Source organism: Rhinichthys klamathensis, unplaced genomic scaffold (genome assembly GCF_029890125.1).
Source record: "Rhinichthys klamathensis goyatoka isolate OS25496 unplaced genomic scaffold, OSU_Roscu_1.1 h1tg000270l_1, whole genome shotgun sequence".
NCBI lineage: Eukaryota > Metazoa > Chordata > Actinopteri > Cypriniformes > Leuciscidae > Rhinichthys > Rhinichthys klamathensis.
The window spans coordinates 671,801-699,371 of NW_026606790.1; the positions used below are offsets into that span (position 1 = coordinate 671,801).

At 37.9% G+C, this 27,571-nt stretch overlaps 1 protein-coding gene across 2 annotated transcripts; it reads right to left on the bottom strand.

The window, feature by feature from the left end:
- On the bottom strand, positions 1-24,193 carry gsna (gelsolin a). Of its 2 annotated transcripts, XM_056268253.1 has the most exons (17): positions 24,079-24,193; positions 11,853-12,050; positions 11,392-11,546; positions 10,742-10,903; positions 10,507-10,656; positions 10,336-10,425; positions 10,117-10,249; positions 9,725-10,029; positions 9,478-9,611; positions 9,259-9,349; positions 6,358-6,384; positions 4,025-4,195; positions 3,779-3,953; positions 2,825-2,946; positions 2,640-2,717; positions 2,403-2,463; positions 1-283 (listed from the first exon to the last, which is right to left on the bottom strand). In XM_056268253.1, the coding sequence occupies exons 2-17, from the start codon at positions 12,043-12,045 to the stop codon at positions 114-116; spliced, it is 2,217 nt and encodes a 738-aa protein (XP_056124228.1). In that variant the 5' UTR covers positions 12,046-12,050; positions 24,079-24,193; the 3' UTR covers positions 1-113. The 2 variants fall into 2 exon arrangements, with proteins under 2 accessions (XP_056124228.1, XP_056124229.1); XM_056268254.1 differs by lacking the exon at positions 6,358-6,384.
- Positions 24,194-27,571: the final 3,378 nt, after the last annotated feature.

The following is a 27,571-nucleotide window of genomic DNA, read 5'->3' on the forward strand; positions in this document are numbered from 1 at the left end:
ATCTGAGCAATAAATGGGAATTAAGCATTAAGGCTTGCAGTGTGAACGTAGCCTAAGAGCAACTTTGATCAGTAAGGCAGTGGGGTCTAAAGGTCAGGGGTGACAGCTCAAGTTCAGATCTCCAGCTCAGCCATGGCCCGCTCCAGGGGGTCAGTGCTCCAGTAGTCATTGTCCCAGCCCAGGAACCAGCCTGTGAAAGTGGGCGGCTCAAAGCCCTGTTTAATCTTCACAATAGGTGTGCGTGAGTCACGGTTGGCTGGGTCCGTCTTGATGTATTGTGCCGCTAGAGAGAGAAAAAGAAAAGTTTAATAAAGGACACAGTCTGCTTTTGCTGTTTCAAAACAAGCTCATGTTTCTTTCTTTCTTTCTTTCTTACATTACTGCCACCTACTGGACTCTAGGATGGACATAGATACTATTAATTGGAAAAAATGCCTCATGACACACTACCATTCAAAAGTCTGTGGTTTTTGGAAAAATAAATGAATAATTTTGATCAACTTCATGCATCCTTTCTGAGTAAAAGTGACAGTTAAGCTATTTACAATGTTACAAAAGATTAGGGTCTAATCCTCACTATTAACTAGTTTCTTATTAGCATGCATATTACTAGGATATTGGCTGTTTATTAGTACTTATAAAGCACATAATAATGCTGTATTCTGGATGACCATATTCTACATCACTTAATTCTACCTAATTTCTCAATACCTAAACCTAACAACTATCTTAATACTATTAACTAACTATGAATAAGTAGCAATAGAGTTTGAGGCAAAAGTCATAGTTGTTAATAGTTAGTTAATAGTGAAAATGGACCATAATCTAAAGTGTGACCAAGATTTCCATTTCAAGTAAATGCTGTTCTTTCTATTCACCAAAAAATCCAGAAAAAACATTTATCATGGTTTCCACAAAAATATTAAGCAGCACAACTGTTTGCATCATTGATAATTATAAGAAATGATTCTTGAGCGCCAAAGATTTCTGAATGATCATGTGACACTGAAGACTAATGATGCTGAAAATTCAGCTTTACCATCACAGGAATAAATGACATTTTAAAATATATTAAAAAAGAAAACAGTTAATTTAAACAGTAATAATATTTCACAATACTGATGTTTTTACTGTATTTTTAATCAAATAAATGCAGCCTTGGTGAGCATAAGAGCATATTTTTGAATGGAAGTGCATTCTTCTCCATATACGTTATATATTTTTATATATTTTCATCCAAGCAATTAACCTTATACATTTCAACCAAATAACCAAAAGAAACCACTGTAAGACTGGAAGAACTGGTTGAAGGAATCAACCTCACCACAGATCTATAAGACAAAGGACCTTGCTTGCAAATTAACATCTGAACACCTCTCACACACACACACCCACCCGCATCCCCCACTCTTGCAGAGATCACCCACACTCACACAAGAATTTATATGGTTTTAATTTGAACAACTATCATAGAGTTTTATATATGTGTTTAGTATTATTTGAAATGTCTCAGTGCGAATGGTACCAGTGTTCTATTTCCAAATAAGTAAAACAAAAAGGTAATAAGGTTTTTAAGAGTTTAGGAATAACTGGCACACAAAGGAATGTGGTCTCTAGGCACTCATCCCAAAGGTGTAAATTCATGAATGCTAATTTCCACTTCTTAGCAGATGGTCAAACTTCTGCCCCCAGTAAGTATGGAGGGGGAACACAGTACATTTCCACTAAACTCATGTTTTACATATCAAATAAGGTCTGGCTATATAAGGAAAATGCAACGAGAGCTCAGGGCTGCTTTTTCTGTATCAGATCAGCTCGTGAATGCTGTGTCGTTGAGACTCAGCATTCATGTCTCATAATGTCGGGTAAAGGATTTTCCTCTTTGTTCTAGAACATTTGATGGTTTGCATTGATTATCTTTCAATTGATTATGGAATTGTAATAATACATTTACCTGACATAATAAATTGTTAGACCTTCACCGCTAATCGAGTACCGCCATTGGATCGAATTAGACGGACTTACACCACCATTATGTTTTGTATAAAAAAATACTGACTTTAGTGTATACTAGGTAAATTCTGTGTATTGCTTACTGTTGATTAACAATGGCATGTGAAACAATAGGTGTGATTCCAAAGACATTGAACAGTACAGTACTACATTTTTGCATTAACTTTTGGCAGTTTTATCAAAAAATAAATAGATACAGTGGATAGAGATACAGTATTCTGTTAAGTGCTCTAGTCTAGGTCATTTGAATATTCTACACATCGAAAAAATTGACATACTTGGCACACTATGCATACTAGTAAGTAGTATGGCAATATTCTACTTACTCTTAATACTTTATGCAGTGAATTATAATCATGGTAAGTCTAAAGTGTTATAATGAGTCTCACCTGAAGACAGCGCCTCAGTTTTCTCCTCATCATGAGCTTCATTACCGATCCAAACAAACACCTGTAAAACACATTAAGATTCATTAAACTTCTGTGATGTCTCATTATTCCCTGAATGTCAGTTGCATGTCATTACATTAATAAAATAGCAGTGAAGTTTTTTGCAAGCAACATTATAAACAGATATATGAGAACTCCTTGTAATGTAGAACAATCCTGTTAATGTAGTCAGTTTACCTGATCCCAGGTGTCAAGGATCATGACATCATCTGTAGCCAGGTCTTCTTGGGTCATTTCTCCAGGTACTTCTTCAATCTGCATGGATATCAGCGCATCCATAATGAGTGACTCTTCATCATACTAGACTGACAATATTCTCATTCAAATCAGGGCAGACAAAAAAATCTGGGTGCGTTACTCACGATGAAACGGCCAGTTTTGTTTGAGCAGGCGAACAGTCGTGGCGGGTGGGCATTCATCTTGTCCTTTAGCCTGGCGGATGTGCGGTAATCGACCTTTCCTCCCAGAGAGTCCCAGAAGCTGCCTGCAAGTATAATGAGCTTAATTATGAGGATCACATTTTTAAAGAAGAAAATAGAACAAATAATATAAATATCAAAATAATAAAATTGGATATAATAAATAAATAAATAGTTAATAAAAAATGGTCACTGATGGTTTACATAAGAGAATGAACTGGGAATTAAATATTAATTTAAATTAATTATTTTTATTTTTCACCCAAAAATGGAAATTCTGTCACATAAGTCATATGGACCACTATTATGTTGCTTCTGTGTGTTTGTTTGTTTTTTGCCCTTTTTTCTTTTTACATGAAACGGAAGTTGCAATAGTCTTTTCTTCCCAGTTGTGACGTACAGTCGAGTGAAACGACTTCAAGAACAAGAAAAAATGTAGGGCGGGACTTGATTTTGTCAATCAGGAATTGATTGGATGGTTGTGGTTTGCTATTGCTGTGATGTCATGTGAGTGACAGGTTGTCCCGCTCTCATGCCAGTAAACACATTAAAAGAGAAAAGAGAAAAGAGAAGAGATGTCACCGCAAGTGTTTATTTTGATTAAAGATTATGAGGGCACATTAATTAAAAAAATAAATAATAATAATGATAATGATAAATAATAAACACTGCAATATCACTTTTGATTTCATGGTGACTTTAAACCTTGAAAGAAGCTTCAGTCCCAATTTATTGTAACTGTATGAAAAAGAGTGACCATCTTTGTAATTTCTCCTTTTGTGTCCATGAAAGAATGAAAGTCATACAGTTCTGCCACAAAATGAGGATGAGTAAATGATGACACAGTTGTCATTTATGGCTGAACTTTTACGTTAAAGATTTCAAACGAGTGCTCACCGTCCTCTCCTCCTTCACCCAGCTCAGAGGGCGACACTCCAAGGATGTCACACAGCTGCTGCGCCCCACGTTTCTCTGTATCACTGGCTCCTCGTCCCACCCATATGAAAGACGCAGCTGGGGTCACCAGGACGAAGGCATCATTGGAGTTCAGATTGGAGGACACTGCGTCAATCTGGAGGAGACAGCAAATATCAGAGGAGGATATTTAAAACTTCCCACCAATTGTAAACTTCAGATGCTGACCTCCACCGCTCGTGTGCACCCTGCGGAGTTTGAGCGCACTTGGAACAGCCGAGTTTCAGCTGGCGCCGTCTGACCACTTTCCCTGGAGGTGCCGCCCTTGTGCACCACCATGGGCTGCCCTCCGAACAGACTGATCAGGTGAGCAGGTTCCTTACCCTGGACCGCCCGCACCTGAAAAAATACACAGTGAGTAGACATTAAACAGAGATAACATGCAGTCATTCTTCTGCTAAATGAAAAGGGGGAAAAAAAGATATTCTGATAACACTGTCATATTTGCCCTATTGGTTTTTCAAGAGGGTTTGGTTGAGAATTGCATTTAATTCCACAGGGTGGCACTGTTGAGCTCACTTTGTGGAATGTAGAGCTAATGCCAAAATTTCCCAGCATCCTTTGTGGTCAGCATGATGACTGTGCAGAGGGCTGTTCAACTTTAGGAGAAAGCGGAGCTTAATTAATGGTCGAACTAAAGGGGTTATTTTCTCCTTCTGCCCCTAAGTTTTACATTACATTTAGAGTTCCCATGATAATCTCTGCTGAATCATACGGTTGTATTTATTGCAATATAATGTAATATTTGTTCATGTTTCTATGAAATCTTAGTTAAAAGGAAAAGCATTTGTTTTAAATAGCATTATTTTATAACATTATAAATGTATTTTTTTTGTCATTTTTGATCAATTTAATGCAACCCACACACACTTAGTACACACTGGTAGTGTACACTAGACCAATACAGAAGATGATGGACATTCTCTGTTGTCTACTGCGTTTTACACATAAACTACATTAGCATGCTAAATGTGCTAGTTAGGTCTAGTTAACTGTGCATGACAGCATGCATAAATCCAGATAAACATATAAATCATAGTCACACTTTGAATCAATTAAAAAATAAATGTGAATGTATAATGGAGCATTTCTGTTAATGTTCACATGCTCAGTCCCAAAGTAATCTGTAAATGTGGAAGACAGTTAGTTACTTGTGCAAAAATGACGAAATAACAACATAGAGAGACAAAGACACGAGTGTATAGGGATAGTATGTCAGTGTACAGAGCCTTACAAAAAAAAGCGTGATAATATTTGTACATATTGATCATCCACACTGATTATGCAGACACCAATGAAATCACGAGTTTAAAAACCCTTTAGCTGTATAAATTCATATAATAGACTTTACGCCCGTTTCACACATACTCCGTTTGCAGTGCGTATGCGGTGCGTATTTTTTTCCGTACCCATGTTAACAGGTTAGAGCTTTCACACTGCACGCGGATGCGGTCCGTCGATCCGTTCCAGTTGCGGTGCGTATACAGCAGTGCAGAGATCGTTTCCGCACCGAGTCTATTTCTGCTGTGTGCTGCAAACGCTGAATTAAAGTGACAGCGCACGGTTCGTGGTCAAAATGAACACAGACTGACCTGAATATGTAGTAATTTCACCATAAATGCATTTAATTCAATAAAATGTAGTAATCTCACCATAAATGTATTTAATTAAATAAAATGTAACCATAAATGCATTTAATTAAATACTACCTTTTTCACAGTCATCTTTTTACTTTAAGACCGGGGTAAAGCAAAGAAAGCTACAATTTACTTCAACAAGGCCACATAATGAACGACACTCGTCTCATTCGTTGAGGTGGAAAAACAAGTTATTTGTGACATGCAAGATTTATTGTATACAGATTTGAATTATGCAAAAGAAAAGGTATGAGTCTGCTGTTTTTGTCAATTTTAAGTTTTAATTTAAAATGTTTGCGATTTTAATATAAGTACATGGTTAAATATGTTACCACTTGCTTGAGCAACTTAATATATAATCTAGGCCTATATAAAAGTAATGCATTGAATAATACGTTGTTTAAATTGTGTTTTAAACGTGAATAGGCCTACAAAGAGAATTGCACTGGAGGCAAAAACTTTTGCTGCTGATAACTTGATTTGATTGATGATTTTTTGAAATACAAATAGTGAGTAAATGTGTTTGTGGTACAGCCGCGGATCAGTTGCGCACTGCAAACGCACGCAGCATATGTGAAAGCACTATAGCGCGTGCTGCTCCTGTACCGCATACGCACCGCAACACGCACCGCATACGCACTGCACACGGAGTATGTGTGAAACGGGCGTTGCTGCTACACTGTGGAAACAGAACAGGCATTAGAGGAACATGACTTTGTAACTGTTGTTTGTGTAATGCTGTGTAAGATAATTTTCGCTTTATCAATGTGACTCAAAGACTGAGTAAAAACAATGCTGTTTGCTTGTAAAAGTGGCAGAGAAGAAGGCTCTGGACAGGGACATGCTATCCTGAGATATGGATACCTGAGTGGTCAGGGGAGCACCAGCCATCTACAGCAGGATGACGGATATGAATAACGGACAGGAAGGAAAGACATAGAGGTGGAAGTTGGTTTAACAGATGGAAAAATCAAGGAAGGCTGATGCAACCGGCAATAACTGCAGAATGTAGCTAAGCTTTCAAAGGCTACAGTAGGAACCAGGAGCACCAGGATGCTTGAACTAAGTCAACATGGAATCAAAATGAGCCATATTTACTTTATTTACCATTATTTATCAGTGCATGTAATTCAACAGCAGTGATTAAAAAAAAAAAAGTATACTCTTTCGTCAAAATTAGGGATGCACGGATATTAAAGTTGGCAAGAAACTAAAATTGCATTAGTCTTTTCTTCCATACTATGATGTATATCCGAGTGAAACTGCTTCTTGAACAAGAAAAAAACCCTTGATTTTGTCCATCAAGAATTGATTGGATCATTGACATTTGCTAAGTTCTGTGATCTCATGTGAGTTACAAATTTTTGGAGAGGATGGATTATTTTCCCACCCTCTCACCAGTGCACACATCATCAGAGACGTTGTTGTGAGGAGAGGAAGTTAGTGTTTTTAAATAAAGATTACGAGGGCACATTCATTTAAAAAAAAAAAGAATATATATATATATATTACGGAAGCGTATTGCATTCACTTGAGGAAAAAAATCTACTCTGTTTTTCTGAATTAACGAGTTAATTATCTCAGAATTACGAGATAATTTTTCATGGAAAAAATTTTTTTGCTCTGTTTTTCCGAATTAACGAGTTAATTATCTCAGAATTACGAGATCATTTTTCATGGAAAAATGTTTTTGCTCTGTTTTTCTGAGTAACTCATTAATTCATAAAAACAGAGTGAAAAAATTTTTTTCAAGAAAAAATTCTCTCATAATTCTGAGATATTAACTCCTTAATTCAGAAAAAGAGCGAAAACTTTTTTTCATGAAAAAATATATCTCGTAATTCTGAGATAATTAACTCGTTAATTCAGAAAAACAGAGTAGATTTTTTTCTTCTTCAAGTGAATGCAATACGCTTCCGTAATATATATATATATACACTCACCTAAAGGATTATTAGGAACACCATAATTTGTTATTATTGTGTGTGTTTGACCACCACTGTGTTTGACCCCCTTTCGCCTTCAGAACTGCCTTAATTCTACGTGGCATTGATTCAACAAGGTGCTGAAAGCATTCTTTAGAAATGTTGGCCCATATTGATAGGATAGCATCTTGCAGTTGATGGAGATTTGTGGGATGCACATCCAGGGCACGAAGCTCCCGTTTCACCACATCCCAAAGATGCTCTATTGGGTTGAGATCTGGTGACTGTGGGGGCCATTTTAGTACAGTGAACTCATCGTCATGTTCAAGAAACCAATTTGAAATGATTCGAGCTTTGTGACATGGTGCATTATCCTGCTGGAAGTAGCCATCAGAGGATGGGTACATGGTGGCCATAAAGGGATGGACATGGTCAGAAACAATGCTCAGGTAGGCCGTGGCATTTAAACGATGCCCAATTGGCACTAAGGGGCCTAAAGTGTGCCAAGAAAACATCCCCCACACCATTACACCACCACCACAAGCCTGCACAGTGTTAACAAGGCATGATGGATCCATGTTCTCATTCTGTTTACGCCAAATTCTGACTCCATCAATGTCTCTGAATGTCTCCACAGAAATCGAGACTCATCAGACCAGGCAACATTTTTCCAGTCTTCAACTGTCCAATTTTGGTGAGCTCTTGCAAATTGTAGCCTCTTTTTCCTATTTGTAGTGGAGATGAGTGGTACCCGGTGGGGTCATCTGCTGTTGTAGCCCATCCGCCTCAAGGTTGTGCCTGTTGTGGCTTAACAAATGCTTTGCTGCATACCTCGGTTGTAACGAGTGGTTATTTCAGTCAAAGTTGCTCTTCTATCAGCTTGAATCAGTCGGCCCATTCTCCTCTGACCTCTAGCATCAACAAGGCATTTTCGCCCACAGGACTGACGCATACTGGATGTTTTTCCCTTTCACACCATTCTTTGTAAACCCTAGAAATGGTTGTGCGTGAAAATCCCAGTAACTGAGCAGATTGTGAAATACTCAGACCGGCCCGTCTGGCACCAACAACCATGCCACGCTCAAAATTGCTTAAATCACCTTTCTTTCCCATTCTGACATTCAGTTTGGAGTTCAGGAGATTGTCTTGACCAGGACCATACCCCTAAATGCATTGAAGCAACTGCCATGTGATTGGTTGATTAGATAATTGCATTAATGAGAAATGGTGTTCCTAATAATCCTTTAGGTGAGTGTAGATGATGTGCACTGATAAATTATGTATAATAACCTATTCCATAAAAAATAAGAGTTGCAAATTTTGATTTCATGGTGACTTTCAAATTCTGACCGATGCCTATAAGCCAATAATTATTTTCATGTTGTGGCTGATATCTGATAATTGGACAATACTAAAATTCTATAACATTTTGTCAAAATTAATTCAAAATAAAACACTAAAAAACAAACATAATAAAATAAAATAAATAATTTTAAATACTACAAATTAAGTTTAATAGATTTGCTAAACAAAACATATAACAGTGTTATTAAATGATTAGTGTTTTTTAAAAATTGACTTTAAGTGAGTATTAGGTGATGGCAAAGTAATTTTTTCTGAATACTGTTGAATTACTGAGAATACAGTTTCACTCAGAAATGCGCCACATCACAATTGTAAAATGGTTTGTGAATGCTTTTTCATGTTAACTAATTAAAAAAAGAGAATCACTGTTGCACTTGAAATGGAAGAGCCCCAAATGACAATTTTACCATGAAGTACCAAAATATGGATATGATTGTAATCAAGTGATCCAACAAGGTTTATTCGTTAGCATTACCTGCACAGGTCCACCTCCAAGCTCATCATCCAGTTGGGCGCCCAAGATAGCAGATGCCCCAATCTCATCTTGTGAGGAGTCCTTACCCTGCCTGTGAGAGACACCACACATCAATAGTCAGGACAACACACCTGAATTGTTACATGAAAACACGTTGCATGTGCTCCAGCTATATGACATGACAAAGCTTTACATTGACTGTGTGAGATCAAGTCATACCAGATGTAGATGATGTGACCCTGTCTGCCTCCATGCCGGTAATTGTACAGGATAATGTAACTGTCTCCGCCATAGAACTGGCCATAAGTAGAGGGGTCAACTGCAACTTTGTCTGAACCTTCAATACGCCAGATCTAGAGTGACACAAAAATAAAAATATTATTTCTGTACCCTCACTGTATTTGTATACACAGCATGTTGTGTAACTTCAGGTTACATTAAACGCAGTGTGTGCTCACACGCTGACCTGTTTCTCTCCATTGCCATCATCGATCATTCCATGTTGGGCGGCCATGGCTGGTGAATCATGCAGTGTAGAAGCATCAAACGGCACCTTTTCGATCTTAGCGATGCTGTTTGAGACGTAAGCAATGCCCAGGCCGTCTGTCTGGTCCACATCACGCCAATTTTTGAAGAATTGTTTGAATAGAGGCGTCTCGCCCATCTCTGGGAGAATCTGAACCTGTGTTTGCTTTGGGTAACCCATTTTCTTAATGAACTCATCTGCTGCCTTCATGGCAGCTTTTCTCTCTTCCACATTGGCATCTTTGCCTATAAAATGAACATAAGTGTGTCAACAAAGAAGTCTAAAAAGGAAAAAAAGTCCCCTTTTTTGTTTTGTCAGTCAATGCCATTTACCTTTCCAAACAAAGATCTTGCCATCTGAGCCGTGATCCAGGATGAAACAGTCGCTTGATTCCAGTGCACTCTGGGAGAAGGGGTTCTCAGCGGCCACCAGGGCAATGGCCATGTCTCCGCTGGCATCAGACACCTGAAGTACAAGAAAACACCAATAAATGCATTTATGATCTACAAGGGCTATTTATCATATTGGCATGGTTTAGTTCCAATGGCTACCTTGTAGAGTTTGGCCATCTTCCTATTGGAGGCATCAGCCTTGATATCATCAGACACTCCTTCAGGCAGGTCTGGCTTTTCTCCAAGAACCTGCCATCAGATAGATGGATCGTATTTTTAGCGTGTTTCTTAGTTGATTTCGAAGTTGATTTTTTTTGTTGTCTTTCTTACCTCCAAAATCTTTTCTCGTTCAATCCCTTCATCACAAACATACACGCGAGCGCGTCCACTGCGTTCGTTGTCACGAATGCCCTTTGCAAGCTGCGTAGCTTTCAACTTCTCAAAACGGTTACTCTTTGAACCACACCACTGGTAGATCTCCTGTAAAACCACACAGAGAAAACAGGGTTATTTTTGAGATTTTGATGATATCAAATCTCCCTCACTCTCTTCATATGATACTCACATTACCCAAGTCCAGGATGAAGCAGTCTCCCTGGTTAAAGCTGTCCCAGCTGACTGGCACTTCTGTTGCTCTGACAACACGCCGACCTTTGACCTGTAGCACCCGCTGTACTGTCACTTCATTGGTGACAACATGCTTGAATCCAGACGCAACTCCACCTTTCTGGAAAAAACAGATGTCATTAAAATTTCATGTATGGTGATAATATTATTCCCTAATATTTTAACATTAATATTTTGTAGCAAAGAAATGAATGGTGACATGACATTTGTCAGTATTTTTAATAAAAATTATAATTAAATGTAATTCCAACAGTCAATGACCTGAATATATGTGTGTATATATATATATAGTATATAATTAAATATCAAAACTTTAAATATTATTTCTTAAAAAATTAAGTAGTGAAGCAGTATTGTTTAAAAAAGTTATATTCAAATGGAAGTCAGTGTTGAAACCACATGACTTTGAATTAAGGACTAATATCAACTAACCTCAACTATCAAAACTTTCAAAAATTCATATTTGTAGAAATGTTACTTGTGTGTTTTTACTTTTAAATGTGTTTGAAGACATGATTATATTTTAACATCCTTATTTGTAATTATTTGTCTTTTTCCATTTGTCCTGTCATCGATTGGACCACTCACCATGTACTGCAGCCCTTTTTTAAAATATCCCAGGAAAGCTTTGGACTCATAGCCCTGAACTTCACGGTACTGGATGGGCTTTCCACCCAAATAGTCATCCATCTGCACTGTGAAAATGGCAGCCGACCCGCTCTCATCCTGCGTGCAGAAGTCACCTGCCAGTTGAGGGAAGAGCATCTATGAGAAATGTAGCTGATGCATTTGACATTTAAACCATCTAGCTTGACTTGCTAATTAAATTAGGCAGAATATTTGCACTCTAAAAAATGCTGGGTTGTAGCAACCCATGTTTGGGGTCACCGTTGGTTTACATTTTTAAATTACATTTTTAAACCCAACGGTTGGGTTTGTCCATATTGACCCAAACATGGTTTGAAACAACCCAGCATTTTTTAGACTGTACTTTACTAAAATAAAAGTCAGAAATTCAGAATCTCTTCAGCAAAGCATTGTCCTCTTACCTAGCCAGAAGTGGAGGTCGTACTGTAGGTTGCCCGAACGCTGTTTGATGGTATTGAGGACCACATAAGCGTCACCGGTGTAGAACCCTCCATAGAGGTTCTCAGGAACTGCCACCAAATCAAACTTCTCAATTCTCCACACCTGGAGGCCAGGCTCCTTGCCTGCTCGCTCAAACTCAGGGTGGTACACCATGCTGTCTAGAGAGAAAAAACACACACACACAGACATTAGCCCCGTTCACATTTTCAGTCTTTAAATAACCATTTAGAGATCATGTGTGATCTCCAACCTTTTCAAAAATACTGGTAAATCAGTTCTAGCAATTTTCCGGCATGAGAAGTTGCAACAATACCAGTAAATTACCGGTATGATCCAATATGTGAACAAATGATAGGTTATGAGCTGGTATGAGCATGTGCAAGGTCAGAATGTGCTGATGTAGGAAGCTTCTTTTGGACCAATCATTAAGCTCTGTTGGAGCGGTTTATAGTACGCTCCACTGCTTTTAATTGTTTTTCTATGTAGACATGCGCTAGACGGATAACAGACCGCTGCGGCACGTCTGCCGCTTGAGACCCTGCTTTCTTTTCCGCTCATCAGCGCTTTGGCTCTGTTGCTATTTTTTTGTACTATAGTAACTCCAGTACTACTGTATAGTAACTATTATGCGTCTCATGTTTTGATTTCCGATGACTGACATCACAGAGTTTACTGGTATTTCATGTTTTTTATTTTGTGATTTGCCTTTGGAGTCATGGATCCTGTCATGTGATTCCCTTTCCCTCATGTGTTCTTGCCATGTGCTCCCCTTGTACATGTGTCATGTATGTTATCATTGGTTGATTTAGTCATGTGGTTTCTCAGTTCTGTCTCATTGCTCTCAGGTGTGTCTTGTTAGCTCATTAGTCTGTTAGTTTATATTCCTCGTGTTTTCTTTGTCCTGGACTAACTTTGTTATGTGTAACCTGCTGTTGGTGAGTTTGTTCATGCTTAAGTTTTAAGCCAAGCCTTTGTTTTTGTGTATCTACTCATGTTTTGGATTAAATAAAACTGCACTTGGGTTCAGTAAGCTCGCCTCCATTGGACTATGTTACTGTATCATTGTAGACAAACTGCAAAATAAACTCTGAACTATAAACTGGCTGGGAGTTTCCTTCTGTGGTGATAGACAATTGGGTTGGATGCAGGAAAAAGGAAACGTTGTGAGTCATGCTGTTGGAGTGACAATGCCAACCGTGGACACAGCCTGGCCAGATCATTCATACCACCAGCCCTCACTTAGAGTCACTCACCAGCTCTTAATGTGGCGAGAGACTCTGAGATGGTGACCGTGTCAGCTGAGCTTACCGCCCACTTGTGGGGTGGAGACATGGTGAAGTTTGGAATGTCTTAGGCATGAGTCATTCAGAAATGAGACGGTAGCACTGTAAGTCTCTTCACAGACCACAAGACATTCCTCAGAGGAAAAAAAAGTCCACGAAGGGAGTGGTGTTTATTAAGGATCAATATTCACCAATCATCCATCAGAATTAACTCAGATATGTTGTGGTTTAGGATTTCTTAACATTATGAAAAACCAAACCTCAGGAAGGGAACGTAATGACTGGTTCCAATGCCAAACAATTTTAAAGCACTTATGTAATTTTTATTAGTCAAAGAATGGATGAGTAGGGCCAGTTATGGGTCAGTACGATTTTTTATATTTTTTATATTAATACTTTTATTCCGCAAGGCTGCATTAAAATGTATCTAAAGTGACAGTAAGGACATAATGTTACATAATGTTCTATTTCAAATCAATTCTGTTCTTCTAAAATTTCTATTAATCAAATCTAATAAATTCTGATTTTTTTAATCATGGTTTCCACAAAAATATTAAGCAGCACAACAGTTTGCAACACTGATTGTAATAAGAAATGTGTCTTCGAGCACCAAACCAGCATATTAGAATGAGTTCTGAAGAATCACATGAAGAATGGAGTAATGATGATGAAATTCAGCTTTGCCATCATTTTATAATATACTAAAATTAAAAAATATTATTCTTTGTCTGCTGCTGGCTGTGTGCAGGCCGCCACGCTACGGTTTCGTAGAATTCTTGAAAACTTGAAGAGTCTGTTGGTTTATTTGTATACGTTCCTGTGGATGTTGCGTGAATGACGGGTGGTTGGGCAGATATTGTGTTTTGCGGTAGGTGGTATGCCATACGGAACCGTTGTCCACTGAAACTGCATATTAACGCACCAGTGGGGCTCGACAGCCTTAGTCAAACGGGTTGGCGCGTATGGTCGGGTTGCGGAGAGATTGTGAGATTGTGGTTAGGTCTCAGCAGCAGGAGGGATGTAGAGGTCAGTAAGCTGGGCTGAGTTGAGTGGGGGACGGAGGGGGGTGACTCTGGGACGCCAGAGTCACTGTCGAGCCCTCTTGAGGTGTCGTGAGCTAGTCGACGAAACACTGAGGACGGAAGGTGCCCACTTGAAGACCCTAGAGATGTCCCCTACTCGGCTCAATCCAGACGGTTGTCGTGCTGGTCCTGTAGTTGCAGCCGTCGCGTGTGCTGACGCGCCAAGTACACTGCAGCCATTAACGCCGGACAGAAGGGGAGTCACACCACCATATGGAAAGAAGCATAAATGGATGGAGAAGCATAGTTTACTGTAAAGCTACGTCTTAGTTTTGCTTATCTTGGCGAAAGCAGAGTACAAATCAGCATGAAGTTTTAACATCTACTCTCGTGTAATGGAAATCAAAAAAAAAATTCAAATTATAATCATTTTTCACACTATTACTCTTTTTACTGTCTCTTCGATCAAATAAATGCAGCCTTAATTGGTGCATTATTACCAACCCCAAAATTTTGAACGGTAGTGTTAAAAGTTGTTAAAGGTATCAAAACAAGGGATGTCTATTAAAATCGTGGACCATACGATAATTAATTTTATATTATGAAATAATTTCATATTCAAAATCTATACCATTTTTTCTAAACATATTTTAAAAAGATTAAACAATAGAGATTTACACAAAAAGAAAAAATATCATTTTAAATGTTGATCATTTTAAAACTAAATTTAGGCATCACAACATTACAATTTACAGTGTGAAAAATGGATTTTCATTTTTAAAGATTAACATTAAATGAGTGTGGCTAAGGTAATCTTAATGTAAAAATATAGGAAATAGGTGACCGTGCACAATCAAATATGCAATATAAACTGATACATCCAATATCAACTGATTATAGATATCATGATGATATATCATGAATAAAATCATAGATATTATGCATGCACATTATCTTTCATCATCTCCAAGAACATTAAACCATATATCGACCATATATTCTGATCTTATTTTATTCTCTACACTCATAACACCAGTGTTGGGGGGGGGTAACTCATTACAAGTAACTTGAGTTACGTAATCAGATTACTTTTTCAAGTAACTAGTAAATTAACTCATAACTTTTTCAATTTACAACAAAATGTTTAAGTTACTTTTTTAAATAAGTAACGCTAGTTACTTTTTCACATTTATTGATAGACAGCTCTCCTGTCCCCATGTAGAGAGAAATAAAGTGAGGAGGTGTTGTGTGCTCTGTGTAAACATGATGGTTATTTTAGTTCTAGACTAAATGTGAACATGCATTTACTCATCTTACTTGCACGAAAACATGCAGTATTCCTCAAAATGAATAAAACTCTAAAATGCAATTTCAAAATGTTATGCTAAACTTTTATCATTTACTACATTAAATTACACAAATATACTTTATGTATTTAATCTCACTTTATTAACCAATGTCTTTGCTGCTGACCTTTAATGATCTAATTCAATCATACTAATAAGCAAAAATTACTTTAGAAATAAGAGTGTTGAACTTCCTTCTCCTGTATGCTATTGTTCTTTAAAGGGGTGATGAACTGAGAAATCAAAATTTCCTTGAGCTTTTGACATCTAAGAGGTCATCATGTTATAAGAATATCCTGTAAGTTTCAGAACTGAAAACGTCCTTGTTAGTCCAATAAAAGCTTTTATTGACACCAGGCTCAGCAAACGACTCGTTTTTCAAAGTGGGGAACTATGACGACAAAGAGGATAAAACACCACCCCCGCAGAAGAAGATCAACGCCTACTTCAACACGGCCGGTTTAGCCCCGCCCACCGATTCGCGCATTACACGAAACTCATTATAATATGCAAAACTGTTATCCACTCACAGCAGTGGGCGTTTACTTCCAAGTCTTCAATGCAAGACGCCCATAAAAACCGAGCGTTTTTGAGCTAGGCTCAAAACTAGGGTAGAAAATAGCCTATTACTTATTCATTTTGATGTTTTTGAATGTAAAAACCAAGCGAACGTCATAAATTGACCTCAGACAACAATATAAAAAAATTCATGACCCCTTTAATCCATAATGGCAGTACAGCTGAAAGGTTTGTTTGAGCTGCACCCTCTACTGTACAGGCGTAAATATGCATTTTCTTGAGCCTGAGTCTTATTCATTTCACTTTTGATGTGAAAAAGTCAAATGTAACGCATTACTTTTCATGAAAAGTAACTAAGTAACGCAATTTTTTACCTTTTTGGGGGAGTAACGCAATATTGTAATGCATTAGGCTACTTTTAATTTAAGTAATTTTCCTCAACACTGCATAACACAACACAAGATAATGTGCCAGGCCTGGCAATTAAACACTAAATTAACACTGTACACTCTTAAGAAAAATGGTTCTAAACAGTACCAAATTAGGGTTCTTCGGCTTGTAACAATAGCAGAACCCTTTTTGGTGCTAAGTAGAACCCCTTTCATAAGGTTCCATAAAGAACCATGCTTTGAAAGTGCTATAGGACCTTAATGGTGTTATAAAATAACCTTTTCAACAATATTTATTTTCATTAATATTAGTATATTAGTATCTTCATATTATTATTATTATTACTATTATTTTTATATAGTATGTATTAATATTGTTTTTTAGTCCTCTGCCTGGTCTTTTGTCTTGTTGCCTCTATGTGGGTTTTACATTTAAAAAAGAAAACAGCATGTTGTGTCAACTATAGGTACTTTTATTTTTTATAGACATGGCAGATTGTAGCAAAAATGACAGTGCTCTAATAACAGTTGTTAGGTGAATACATTAATAAATAACAATTAACATAGCTATAGATGACACGATATAGATGTAATGAAGACCAAGTTCCAGTGAAATATCTTCGCAATCCTGTCTTTACGTCCTTCATTATGTGTGTATTCTTCTATGTGTGTAATTAAGATCGCACTGAAGGCCCTCAAGAATGGAAAGGCCCCTGGAGTAGACCAAATCTCAGCCGAAATGCTTAAAGCAGACACCGAACGGACCAGCTTAGAACTGAAACGGATTTTTGGCCTCATTTGGGACCAAGAGACAGTTCCAGCACAATGGACCAAGGGACTCATTTGCAAAATTCCAAAGCGAGGAAACCTTCAGAGTTGTGGAAACTGGAGGGGGGTTACTTTGTTACCTCTGGCCAGCAAGATACTCATTAACAGAATACAAGATGGAGTAGATTCATTGCTCCGGAAAGAACAAGCCGGCTTCAGGAAGGGCAGAGGAACTGTCGACCAGATATTCATCCTTAGGAATATCCTGGAACAAGTCAACGAATAGAATGCTACACTGTACGTCCACTTCGTTGACTTTGAAAAAGCGTTCGATTCCATACACCGAGACAGCCTTTGGACCATCATGAGTCAGTATGGAATCCCTCAGAAGCTGATCCAGATGGTCAAGACCCTTTATGAGGACTTTCAGTGCTCCGTTATGGACGCGAACGAGACAACAGACTGGTTCTCAGTGACGACAGGAGTGAAGCAGGGGTGCTGCATGTCAAGATTTTTGTTCCTCCTGGTAATCGACTGGGTAATGCGGAGAACTTTGGAGGGTGAAAGAACTGGAATCCGATGGGACTTCAATACCATGCTGGAAGACCTTGACTTTGCAGATGACCTTGCCCTTCTATCTTCAACAATGGATCACATTCAGCACAAAACAACCAGATTAGAGGTCAATGCAGCCAAGGTTGGCCTAAAACTGAATGACAAGAAGTGCAAGATAATGAAGGTCAATAGCAAGAGCGACAACAAGCTGAAGGTTGGAGAAAGCGAGGTAGAGGAGGTGGAGAGCTTCACGTATCTGGGTGCAAACGTCACTAAGGATGGTGGAGGCACAGTGGATGTCAAGAAAAGAGTGGCACTGGCAAGCGCGCAGTTCAAAAGGCTATCAAACATATGGCAAGCCAGCGATATCAGCAGGAAGACCAAAACCTCCCTTTTCAAGAGCTTAGTACTTTCGGTTCTGCTTTATGGATGCGAGGCCTGGAAACTAACCAAAGGAGAGGAGAAGAAGCTAGACATATTCCAGACCAAATGCTTACGGAAGCTTTTCAAGATTCGATGGCAGCAACACGTCTCCAACAAGTCCGTTCTAGAGATGGCAGAAACAAAGAAAATCAGTGAGGAGGTGAGGAGACGGAGATGGAACTGGATCGGCCATGTGCTGAGGAAGGACAGAACGGACGACTGTGCTGTGGCCCTCGGGTGGACACCTGAAGGAAGAAGGAAAAGAGGCCGCCCAAAAACAACTTGGCGGAGAATGGTGGAACTGGAACGAAACGGTGCAGGCTGGAACACGTGGAACACAGCACGACGTGCAGCTGCAAACCGAACCCAATGGAGGAGTGATGTCCAAGCCTTGTGTGCCTCCGGGCACGGAGAGAATTAAGTTAAGTTAAGTTAAGTTATGTGTGTATTCTGAGTGGCATTTTCTCTCTGCAGATGATGAGGTTATGATACGTGACAGTATCTGAAATAAACAATTGAGTTTAGAGTTACATTGCGTCTCTTCCATTTGATTATGCACAATTATGTTTATGAAGGCCAATATTAGCAAAAATGGACATGCAGTATGAGCCCTTTACCATGTTAAAAGGAAAAAAATGATATAAAGTTATGGGATAGCTTTATGCCTAAACATACCCAGTCACAAATAAACATTAAAGTCACAATTAAAAAAAAAAAAAATCCATATCATTATGGATGCATATCCATGAATTCCATATATCTGTTATTTATTTTGTGGAGAAGAGGAGATGAGTATCCTTAACTGAACAGAGCTGCTCACACTTACATGTTCGTTAAACTAAAACGAGAAAAAGACATGATTGTTAGGAAAGTATTGTTACAATTTTTAAAGTTATAATTTATAGATATTTTAAGAATGAAATCATTTACCTGTTGAGAGTATGTTGACAGTCTGTGTAGTTCCAGAAAATCAGTAATGAGGAGGCTTTGACAGTTACAGATTTGAAAAACAAAAAGGCGGGAGTACAGAACCCTAAACTCTACGCAAAGAACCATTTCAGCATATAAAGGGTTCGGTTCTAAAAAGAACTATCACTACGTGTAAAGAACTTTTAAAGAACCATCTTTTTTTAGAGTGTACAAGATACAGTTGTCACCAAGCATTCATTGACACCTCCAATATTAGATCAAATCGCTATTTGGCAACACATTCTTCACAATCAGGCTTCTATTTTAAACCAGGGCCTGCTGCGAAACAAGCGCTTGATGATGAACTTGAATAGATATGTTGCCTCCATTTGTTCTACATCAGCTGTTGTCTTATCAGCATGTACACCAAAGTCTATGTCGTGTGAACTAGAACTAATTTCCAAATGTTTTGATGTGCCTAAGTACACTGTATTTTCTAAAATCTCTTCTGAACACAAAGCATCAGTGCGACAGAAAGGCTAATTAAACAGAACATTGTTTCACGCAAACGACTGATCTCAGTCTGTAATTTACTGCTCCGGGTTTCTCTCTTGAGAATTGCATGAAATATTTAGCATACAATAGCCAATCCATAACTAAACATCTTGTCTGATGCAGCTGATGAGTTTGCCTGCTAACCCACAGGAGACTATAAATAGCCTAGGGTCATGTGACATTTGCTAATGGGTCAAAATGGGAGGGAGATGTTTCTGGGAAGCGCCTGTATACAGTCAGTCCCTTTGAATAGGCCTTAATACAGTTTTGCAAAAAGCAGTAAGATACATGAATACAGGTGTACAATATATACAGCATTTGCTGAATATACCCTAAAACACCTATCTATTTTGTAAATGCATGTTATTGATTTTACTGTGAACGATTCATCCATGCATACATATATATATATATATATATATTTTTTTTTTTTAAGGTGGCATATTATGCCCCTTTTCACAAGATGTAATATAAATATATGGTGTCCTCAGAATTTGTTTGTGAAATTTCAGCTCAAAATACCCCACAGATAATTTATTATAGCATGTCAATTTGCCCTTTTGGGGGGTGAGCAAAAACGCCATTTTTGTGTATGTCCCTTTAAATGCAAATGAGCTGCTGCTTCCCGCCCCCATTCAGAAGAGGGCCGACCATTTACACAAGTTTCGGATACTCCAACAATAACAAGACAAGCCAATAATCTCACTGATACAAAATCTCAGAAATAACCAGTAGAGGAGTGCAGCCTTATGGAGAGACTCAGGAAGAGGTTGCAACCTTTAGACTGCACCTGGACGTTTCTGAACGGTTAGTGGATACGTGTATGTAGGCCTAGTTGTTGTGGAGTTACATTGATTCATCTAATCGACTTGCATGTACCGTCATGTTTAACTTTTACACAAGTTGACACAGTTCCCTAAGGTCTTTATAAGACAGCTGTTGTCATGTTTTGGTCAAAATCTGTGTTCGTCTGTGCAGCCAACGAGAGAGCTTTGCTCAAACTTTTGCCATTGCATTAGAACTGATTACACTAGGCTACTGTTGTCGCTTGCGAAAACCGAATGGCAGCGCCGTGGGTGGAAATGTGCAGATTAAAGGGATAGTTCACCCAAAAATGAAAATTACCCCATGATTTACTCACCCTCAAACCATCTTAGGTGTATATTACATTCTTCTTTCAGACGAATACAATCGGAGTTATATTAAAAAATGTCCTGACTCTTCCAAACTTTATATCGCAGTGAATGGCCGATTATATTCCGAAGTCCATAAAAGTCATGATTAAAGTGCGACACAGCTCTCCAGGGGTTATTAAAGGCCTTCTGAAGCGAAGTGATGTGTTCGTGTAAGAAAAATATCCATATTTAAAACTTTATCGACTAAAATAATAGCTTCCGGCAGACGGCAGTAGCCTACGCATCGATTTACGGCTAAAGTCAACATCCTACATTGTTTTGTTAATAATAAGTTTATAATATAAGTTTATATAATTTTGATAAGTTTTTACTCAGATGTACTAGCCTACTTCTGGTTTATCATGATTTTATGGCCCCAAAAGCTGAGGAGCCATTGGTTTTTAAAAGAGAAAAAGAAGAGTTGGTGGTACCAAAAAAAAAAAAAAAATTGTTTCTCATGGATTAATTTGCACGATTAGCTACTTTGAACCTGCATACCTAAAGTACATACTTCATAGACACTGATTTTAGAAAGCATGGTAAATCTGGCATTTCCTGACTGAATTCTGACTGTAATCTGAACTGATCCGAAAGTTCAGACACAGTGGCCCTCGGAAAATGGAAAAGAATATAAATCTGAAGTGAAAATGGTTACATGTGATGGTCCTAAATCTGTTAAATGACCAGCATATACCTCCAACTTGAATTTAACCTTACTACTGGGTAGTATAAAATAATTTATGTATTTTGACATAATCCTCAGTCTAAGAACTGACTAAAATAAAATCATCTTCCATTTTCCAGGAGAAATACCTAAATCAGATGAACTCCTGGTGTGACTCAGTTTTTCCATCTAGACATTTCTTCCTACACCTTTTACAAGCCCTGATGCTCCTGAGATAATATTTTAGCACAGAGTCTGATTCGAAGTCTTGTTGAAGCCCTTGACTGCACCCAGTGTTTACCCAAAGATAAAACAGTGACTGCACTGACTGTGTTTTAGCCATGCCCCATATTAAAGCACAAAACTCTGAGAGTTGCTATTTAGTATACAGATAAACACGCAGGAGTTCAAAGTCTGAGCTATAAAAGGTGAAAGACTGTTTCTATCAGATTGGTGTGGCTGATACTTCCTTGACTATTTCAACCGATTTAATGTTGAACAGTCAGCAAACAGAACGCTGTTCCTAAAGTCCCCATACAATTAAAATGGACAATAGATTCTTTCTTTTCTTTTTTTCAATGAAATATTACACTTTTTTTATCAGAACAAGGTACATAGAAAGTATTCAGTGACAAAAACACTTCTAAAACGCATTAAATAATAAATAAATAATAATAATAATAATAAATAACATTGACATACAAAAAATAAAATAAAAATAAAAAGTAAATAAAAAAGGAGGGAGGAGGGAGAGGGAGAGGGAGGAGGAGGAGGAGGAGGAGGAGGAGGAGGGAGGGGGGTGGGGTCCCTCAAGTTACTTTAAAGAGGGAGGAGAGTGCATTCTTAAAATATTTTATGAAAGGGTCCCATGTTTTGTAAACTGTTCTGGTTGATCCCCTAAGAAAATATAAAAAAAATTCAGTCTATAGAAACATTATTAGATCACTAAGCCATAATGACACTGGGTGATTTCCACTATAGGAGAATTCTCCTTCTAGCTATTAATGTTGCAAAAGCCAGTGCATTCAATATTGCACTATTTTTTTATAAAAAAATGTATCTGCGAACATCATTATTATTTTTTAAATCCTTGTGTCCTCGTAATCTTTAATCAAAATAATTTCCCCTCCCTTTTGCAGTGACATCTTCTCTTTTCTGATGATGCGTTTACTGGCGCGAGAGCGGGGAAACCTGTCACTCACACCACATCACAGCAATAGCAAAACCCGACCATCCAATCAATTCCAGATGGACAAAATCAAGTCCCGCCCTACAATTTTTCTTGTTCGAGAAGCCGTTTCGGTCGGATATATGTCACAATAGGGAAACAAAATCCAACTCGCAATATCGTTTCATGCTGACTTTAAGAACTGCATGAAAGCAAACACATGCAAATTTGTCACTGGTTTTGTAATGTTATGACATGAGAACAACATATCACTTGCCATTACAAAGTAACTTGCATAAAGTAAATAAAATCGGAGAGAACGACTTTTCTGTCCTTCCTGCTGAGACACAGTGTAACCTATTCTCACAGACCTCTGTTATTCTTTTAATCACTAGGTGTGTGTATAGGCGTGTTTGGATTAGAACACCCATGAAAAAAAGCTAGTATGTTATCAGTCTAGGTGCAAGTTATCTACCTGGCTACAGACTGCACCAATCAAACTATGTGTATATATACACACTAAAATACTTCAAAATAGTCATAAACATGACTTCTGACATGAGGGAAGGTTGCTGTAGTTTTTCACAAGCACTGAGGGTGTCTCCTGAGGTGATGTGGAGCACTTCCTTTTTGTCTAAAGCATCTTTACCACAAAGTTAATGTTTGTCTCAGTTGTGTGTGTTTCTATGGTAACAGGTGATAAATGTGCACAAGGGACTGATGATGAGTAATCAAAAGTGGAACTATACAACACATCACATGCAATCCAAATCTTTAAGTTCCCTGTAATGGCCATAGCACTTTTTGACAGAAAAACTGATTATGACTAAAAGTAGTTAACAATATGTTTGCTTTAGTTATTTAGTCATATTAAGTCCTTCTGAGAACCACTTGAAGGCTGAAACCAAAATTGCTCCAGTCTGCTTAGGTTTTACAGCAAAGGATCAATCGACTGAAATATCAATAATAGGCCTAACTTACTCTTTCAAATGCATATGTGACAGCAGGGCAGAGAACGTCCTGCAGACTCCGCACTTTTAAAGATCCCGTTTGCCGCATAATTAAAAGGCGCATCCCAGAATTCAGAATCTCTCCATATATGGCTTTGTTTGATGAGCATTTTCAGCGCCCGATACGAAAACAGGAGTTTTGTCAAATAAGTGATATAATGCACGGCCCAGTACACTTGCTGAAACGATTTAAATCTACAGTGTGTTTGTGTTTGAGTTCGTGGCGTGTCCCGTAAGAAAGTGTCCCTCCGGGACCGTTACACACACAGAGAGAGACGCTTGTGTGGCAAGTAACAGTTCTGCGTTGTTTGCAGTAAAGTAAATCGTTACATTTCAGCTAACTACATTATTTTGTGGCTGAAGAGGTTGGGGTAAAGTTCAAATAAATCAAATGACTTACCTATAGCTGAACGACTGGAGTCTGTCTACTGCGGAGATTCAGTAAATGGTAGGCCTATTGCAGAATGGTATGGGCAGGACAACACCCCTCTGTTTCAGACAGACTATACTCAAATAATCCTCATCAGGGGGTGATCCTGGCATTTAAACCACACCCCTCCGACAACGGGACAAGGCAAATCACTGCCACCTACCGCGCCTCTTAGATACTACGCTCATTTCCCCACACCCACAACAAGTTTACCGTGGTAACCGTTGTTTCCTCCAACATACCACTACCACAGTTACTACAGTTAGCTAAATGTAGTCTTATTACTCACTGCTCTGCGTGTTACTTTCCAGTCGGTCTTTTCATGGATTTTCAGTGACTGGATGCTTTGCGAAATAACATGGTCCAAGGCCTATTCTCTTCACTTCATAGAACTATAGGCTATATATATATATATATATATATATATATATATATATATATATATATATATATATATATAGAGCCTGATATATATATATACAGAGCCTGATATATATATATACTGTCTTATTTACAAAATAAATACATGATTAATTCAAATTTGAATTAATAATATTCAATAGTAGCCTAATACAACAGATCAGTGCAATACAGCTGAGATAATAGTTTCTTTAGGTGTGTGTGAAAGGTTGGATAGTATATTATAATATTTACATTAATATTAATATTAATTATTTAATTGTTTGTACTAGTAAATGTTGCAATATATCACAATTCAGGGTCAATTCCTCTGTAACAATTTTCAAAGATGTGCAACTGAAATTTTGTTGAAATTTTATTGACTAAAGAAGGGGCATATGAAGAGCGTGTTTTATTATTGATAAATTATTATATATTATTGTCTTTTTACAATATAGCCAGTCTCCCTTTGGTTGGGGGAATACAAATAACCAATAGCTGTAAGGCAGGGAGCAAAGTATTTAAAAAAGTCTAAGTTTATTTCTGCTGTGGTTGCAGTATTGTTCCTCAATTTAATCAATTGTGTGAATTAGCTAGGTAATATTGTATTAGATACTAAAAGTGTTGATTTCTCTTTGAATGCCCCTTACTCCTCTTGTTTAGTCTTTAGACACTAGATGGAGACATTCGCCAGCATGTAGGATCTTTCTGTGAAAGCTGAATTTGCTTGAACTTTTGATCCCCGGCCTCGACGATGACCCCGACTAGCATGATTACCTCTCTTTAGTTTCTGTTTGAGGATGAATGTCGCATCAAAACTACATCGAAATAAGCCAGTTTTCTCAACAGTAGGCTAGTCTCTTTTAGTCTCTTTTACTCAGGAGAAGTTGACTGTCAGAAGGAATTAACTATGAATCAAGAACATAATGAATCACATTGGTCGGATCATTAAGCGACTGAACTTGTTCACAATACCATTTTAAAAGACTCCTTAACGAATCTGACAGAGCGGTTCTTGATTCACTGAACCGAGAACCGTCTATTTCGGTCCGATTCGCAATGATGAGAGATCCGATGAATGAACCGATGATGTGGTTACTAAAATAGCTTAGCTGAATAACAGAAATGTTAACAAATAAAATAAAACATAATAATAATAATAATATTATAATATTATTTATAACATAATAATCTTAGTAATTTATTGAATGACTGTTTTGTTACACTAACACACATACAAAACAGAGTTAATTTGAATAAATAGGCTATCATTTTTAATGAACATGCTCAGCCTAAAGATGTAGGCTAAATTAAATTAAGTTTTTTTTAGCAATAGTTATTTTAGTAGCCTACAGTTGAATGTAAATTACATGTAGGTTTTAAATAACTACTTTTTATAAGCTGAATCATGTCCACGACAAAGCAATTACATTAAATTACAATAAACACAATACACCGATTATCATTTTTATAGCCTAAAACTTATTTTAAAAATAGTATGGAACAGTAACCGGAACGATGACGTTTTACTTCATGACGTAAAGAATAGCCGAATCGGTTATTGATCCGAACAGTTCCAAAGAAGAATGACTCTAATTTCCCAATCCCCGTCACTAGGAGAGGATACCGGCCAACAAAACTTGAGCCAATAACATAAACCATACGGACATGTGGGTAAAGTATTTATGGAAGTAACTAAAAAAGATTATAGACGTGTATTATCGTAAAATCCTCGCTCTGCTAAATTCATTATGAGCTTAGTAGCCTACAGTAAGATTATTTAGACGTTTTGCTCTTCCCTCGCGTTAGTGGGAACGGAGCTCTGGCTCCAGCAACCGGGCTGTGGCGCCAAAGTCATGACAGACAGACAGTGTCGAAATTGCTGTGCTGTTGAAAACCGCGGGAAAATGAAAGGGATCTGAAAGAGCCTCTTTGTGAAATCCTCCGCAACTGTCGCCTTATTGTCTGTCAGATTTGCCGATCTAGCGACGGTGTTTGAAACGTTTCATTCTTCAGCAGGGATGTATGATGTGATTTAATCGTTGAGCCTCCACCCACTGTTTTTCGTTCTTAATGGAGCAAATGCTTCTCTCAGCACACTGAGGTCTCTCTTAATATCTGTGGCGTAGGCCTACCATAAATGAGAAGACCAGACCAGAAGAGCATTATAGATTTGTACGCTCTAGAAAAGTTTATGTTACAGTCTTTAAAAACGTATGTGCCTGTATAGCAGTCTCCTTTGCATAAGTAGGCTATTGTAATCTTTTATTAACACTTACTTTTAATGGAGCTTCTTAGTTAAATGATCATGCTCTCTCTTTTCCAACACAGCACAGACCAGTCTTATCTTGTGTATAAGGATATCTTACATAAGACAGGAAATCAGAGGACAGGTATGGCTTCCACATGAAAATATTGCTTTTGGCACTTGAGGTTAGACAGAAAGCTCTTTGTTTCGCTCCAAGAAATACCTCACAGAGGCAGGCTGTGTTTATGTAGAGCAATGGATAACTTCAGGTTTGTGTTATTCAAAAACAATTGGTTCAAGTGTGGCCTGTCAGCTGAAATGATGTGTGTTTGGAGCGTGGAGCATTATGTGGTTTGCTTAAGAACATCATATATTACGTTTACACATTTATAGTGTCCTTAATGCTGACTGTACTGTGAATGTACAGTTGTGTATGAAACCATTGATATTTTGCTAAGCAGCGCTTAAAAAATGTGAATGTAAAATGCGTTTATGAAGTGGTCAAAATTTATTAGATTTCCTAAATGGGCTGGAATGAATTGTTACATTGGATTTTATTTGGTGTTTTTCTTTTCTTTTTTTGTTCCAATCTTTTCTTGTCTATTGTAACAAACAGAACAGTGTAACAGTTTATTGAAAAGAAAAAAAATGTAGGTTCTTGGGACTTCGCTGCTAGAGTTCGATTATTAAAAAAACAATAACAAAGACGTAGCTTGATGACGCTGTGAATGTGCGTGGAATCATGGGAGTCGACGTCTTCACCTCCACAGCCGATAGTAAGCAATCCGACGGGACTCAAGGCAGAAATCATGTTCA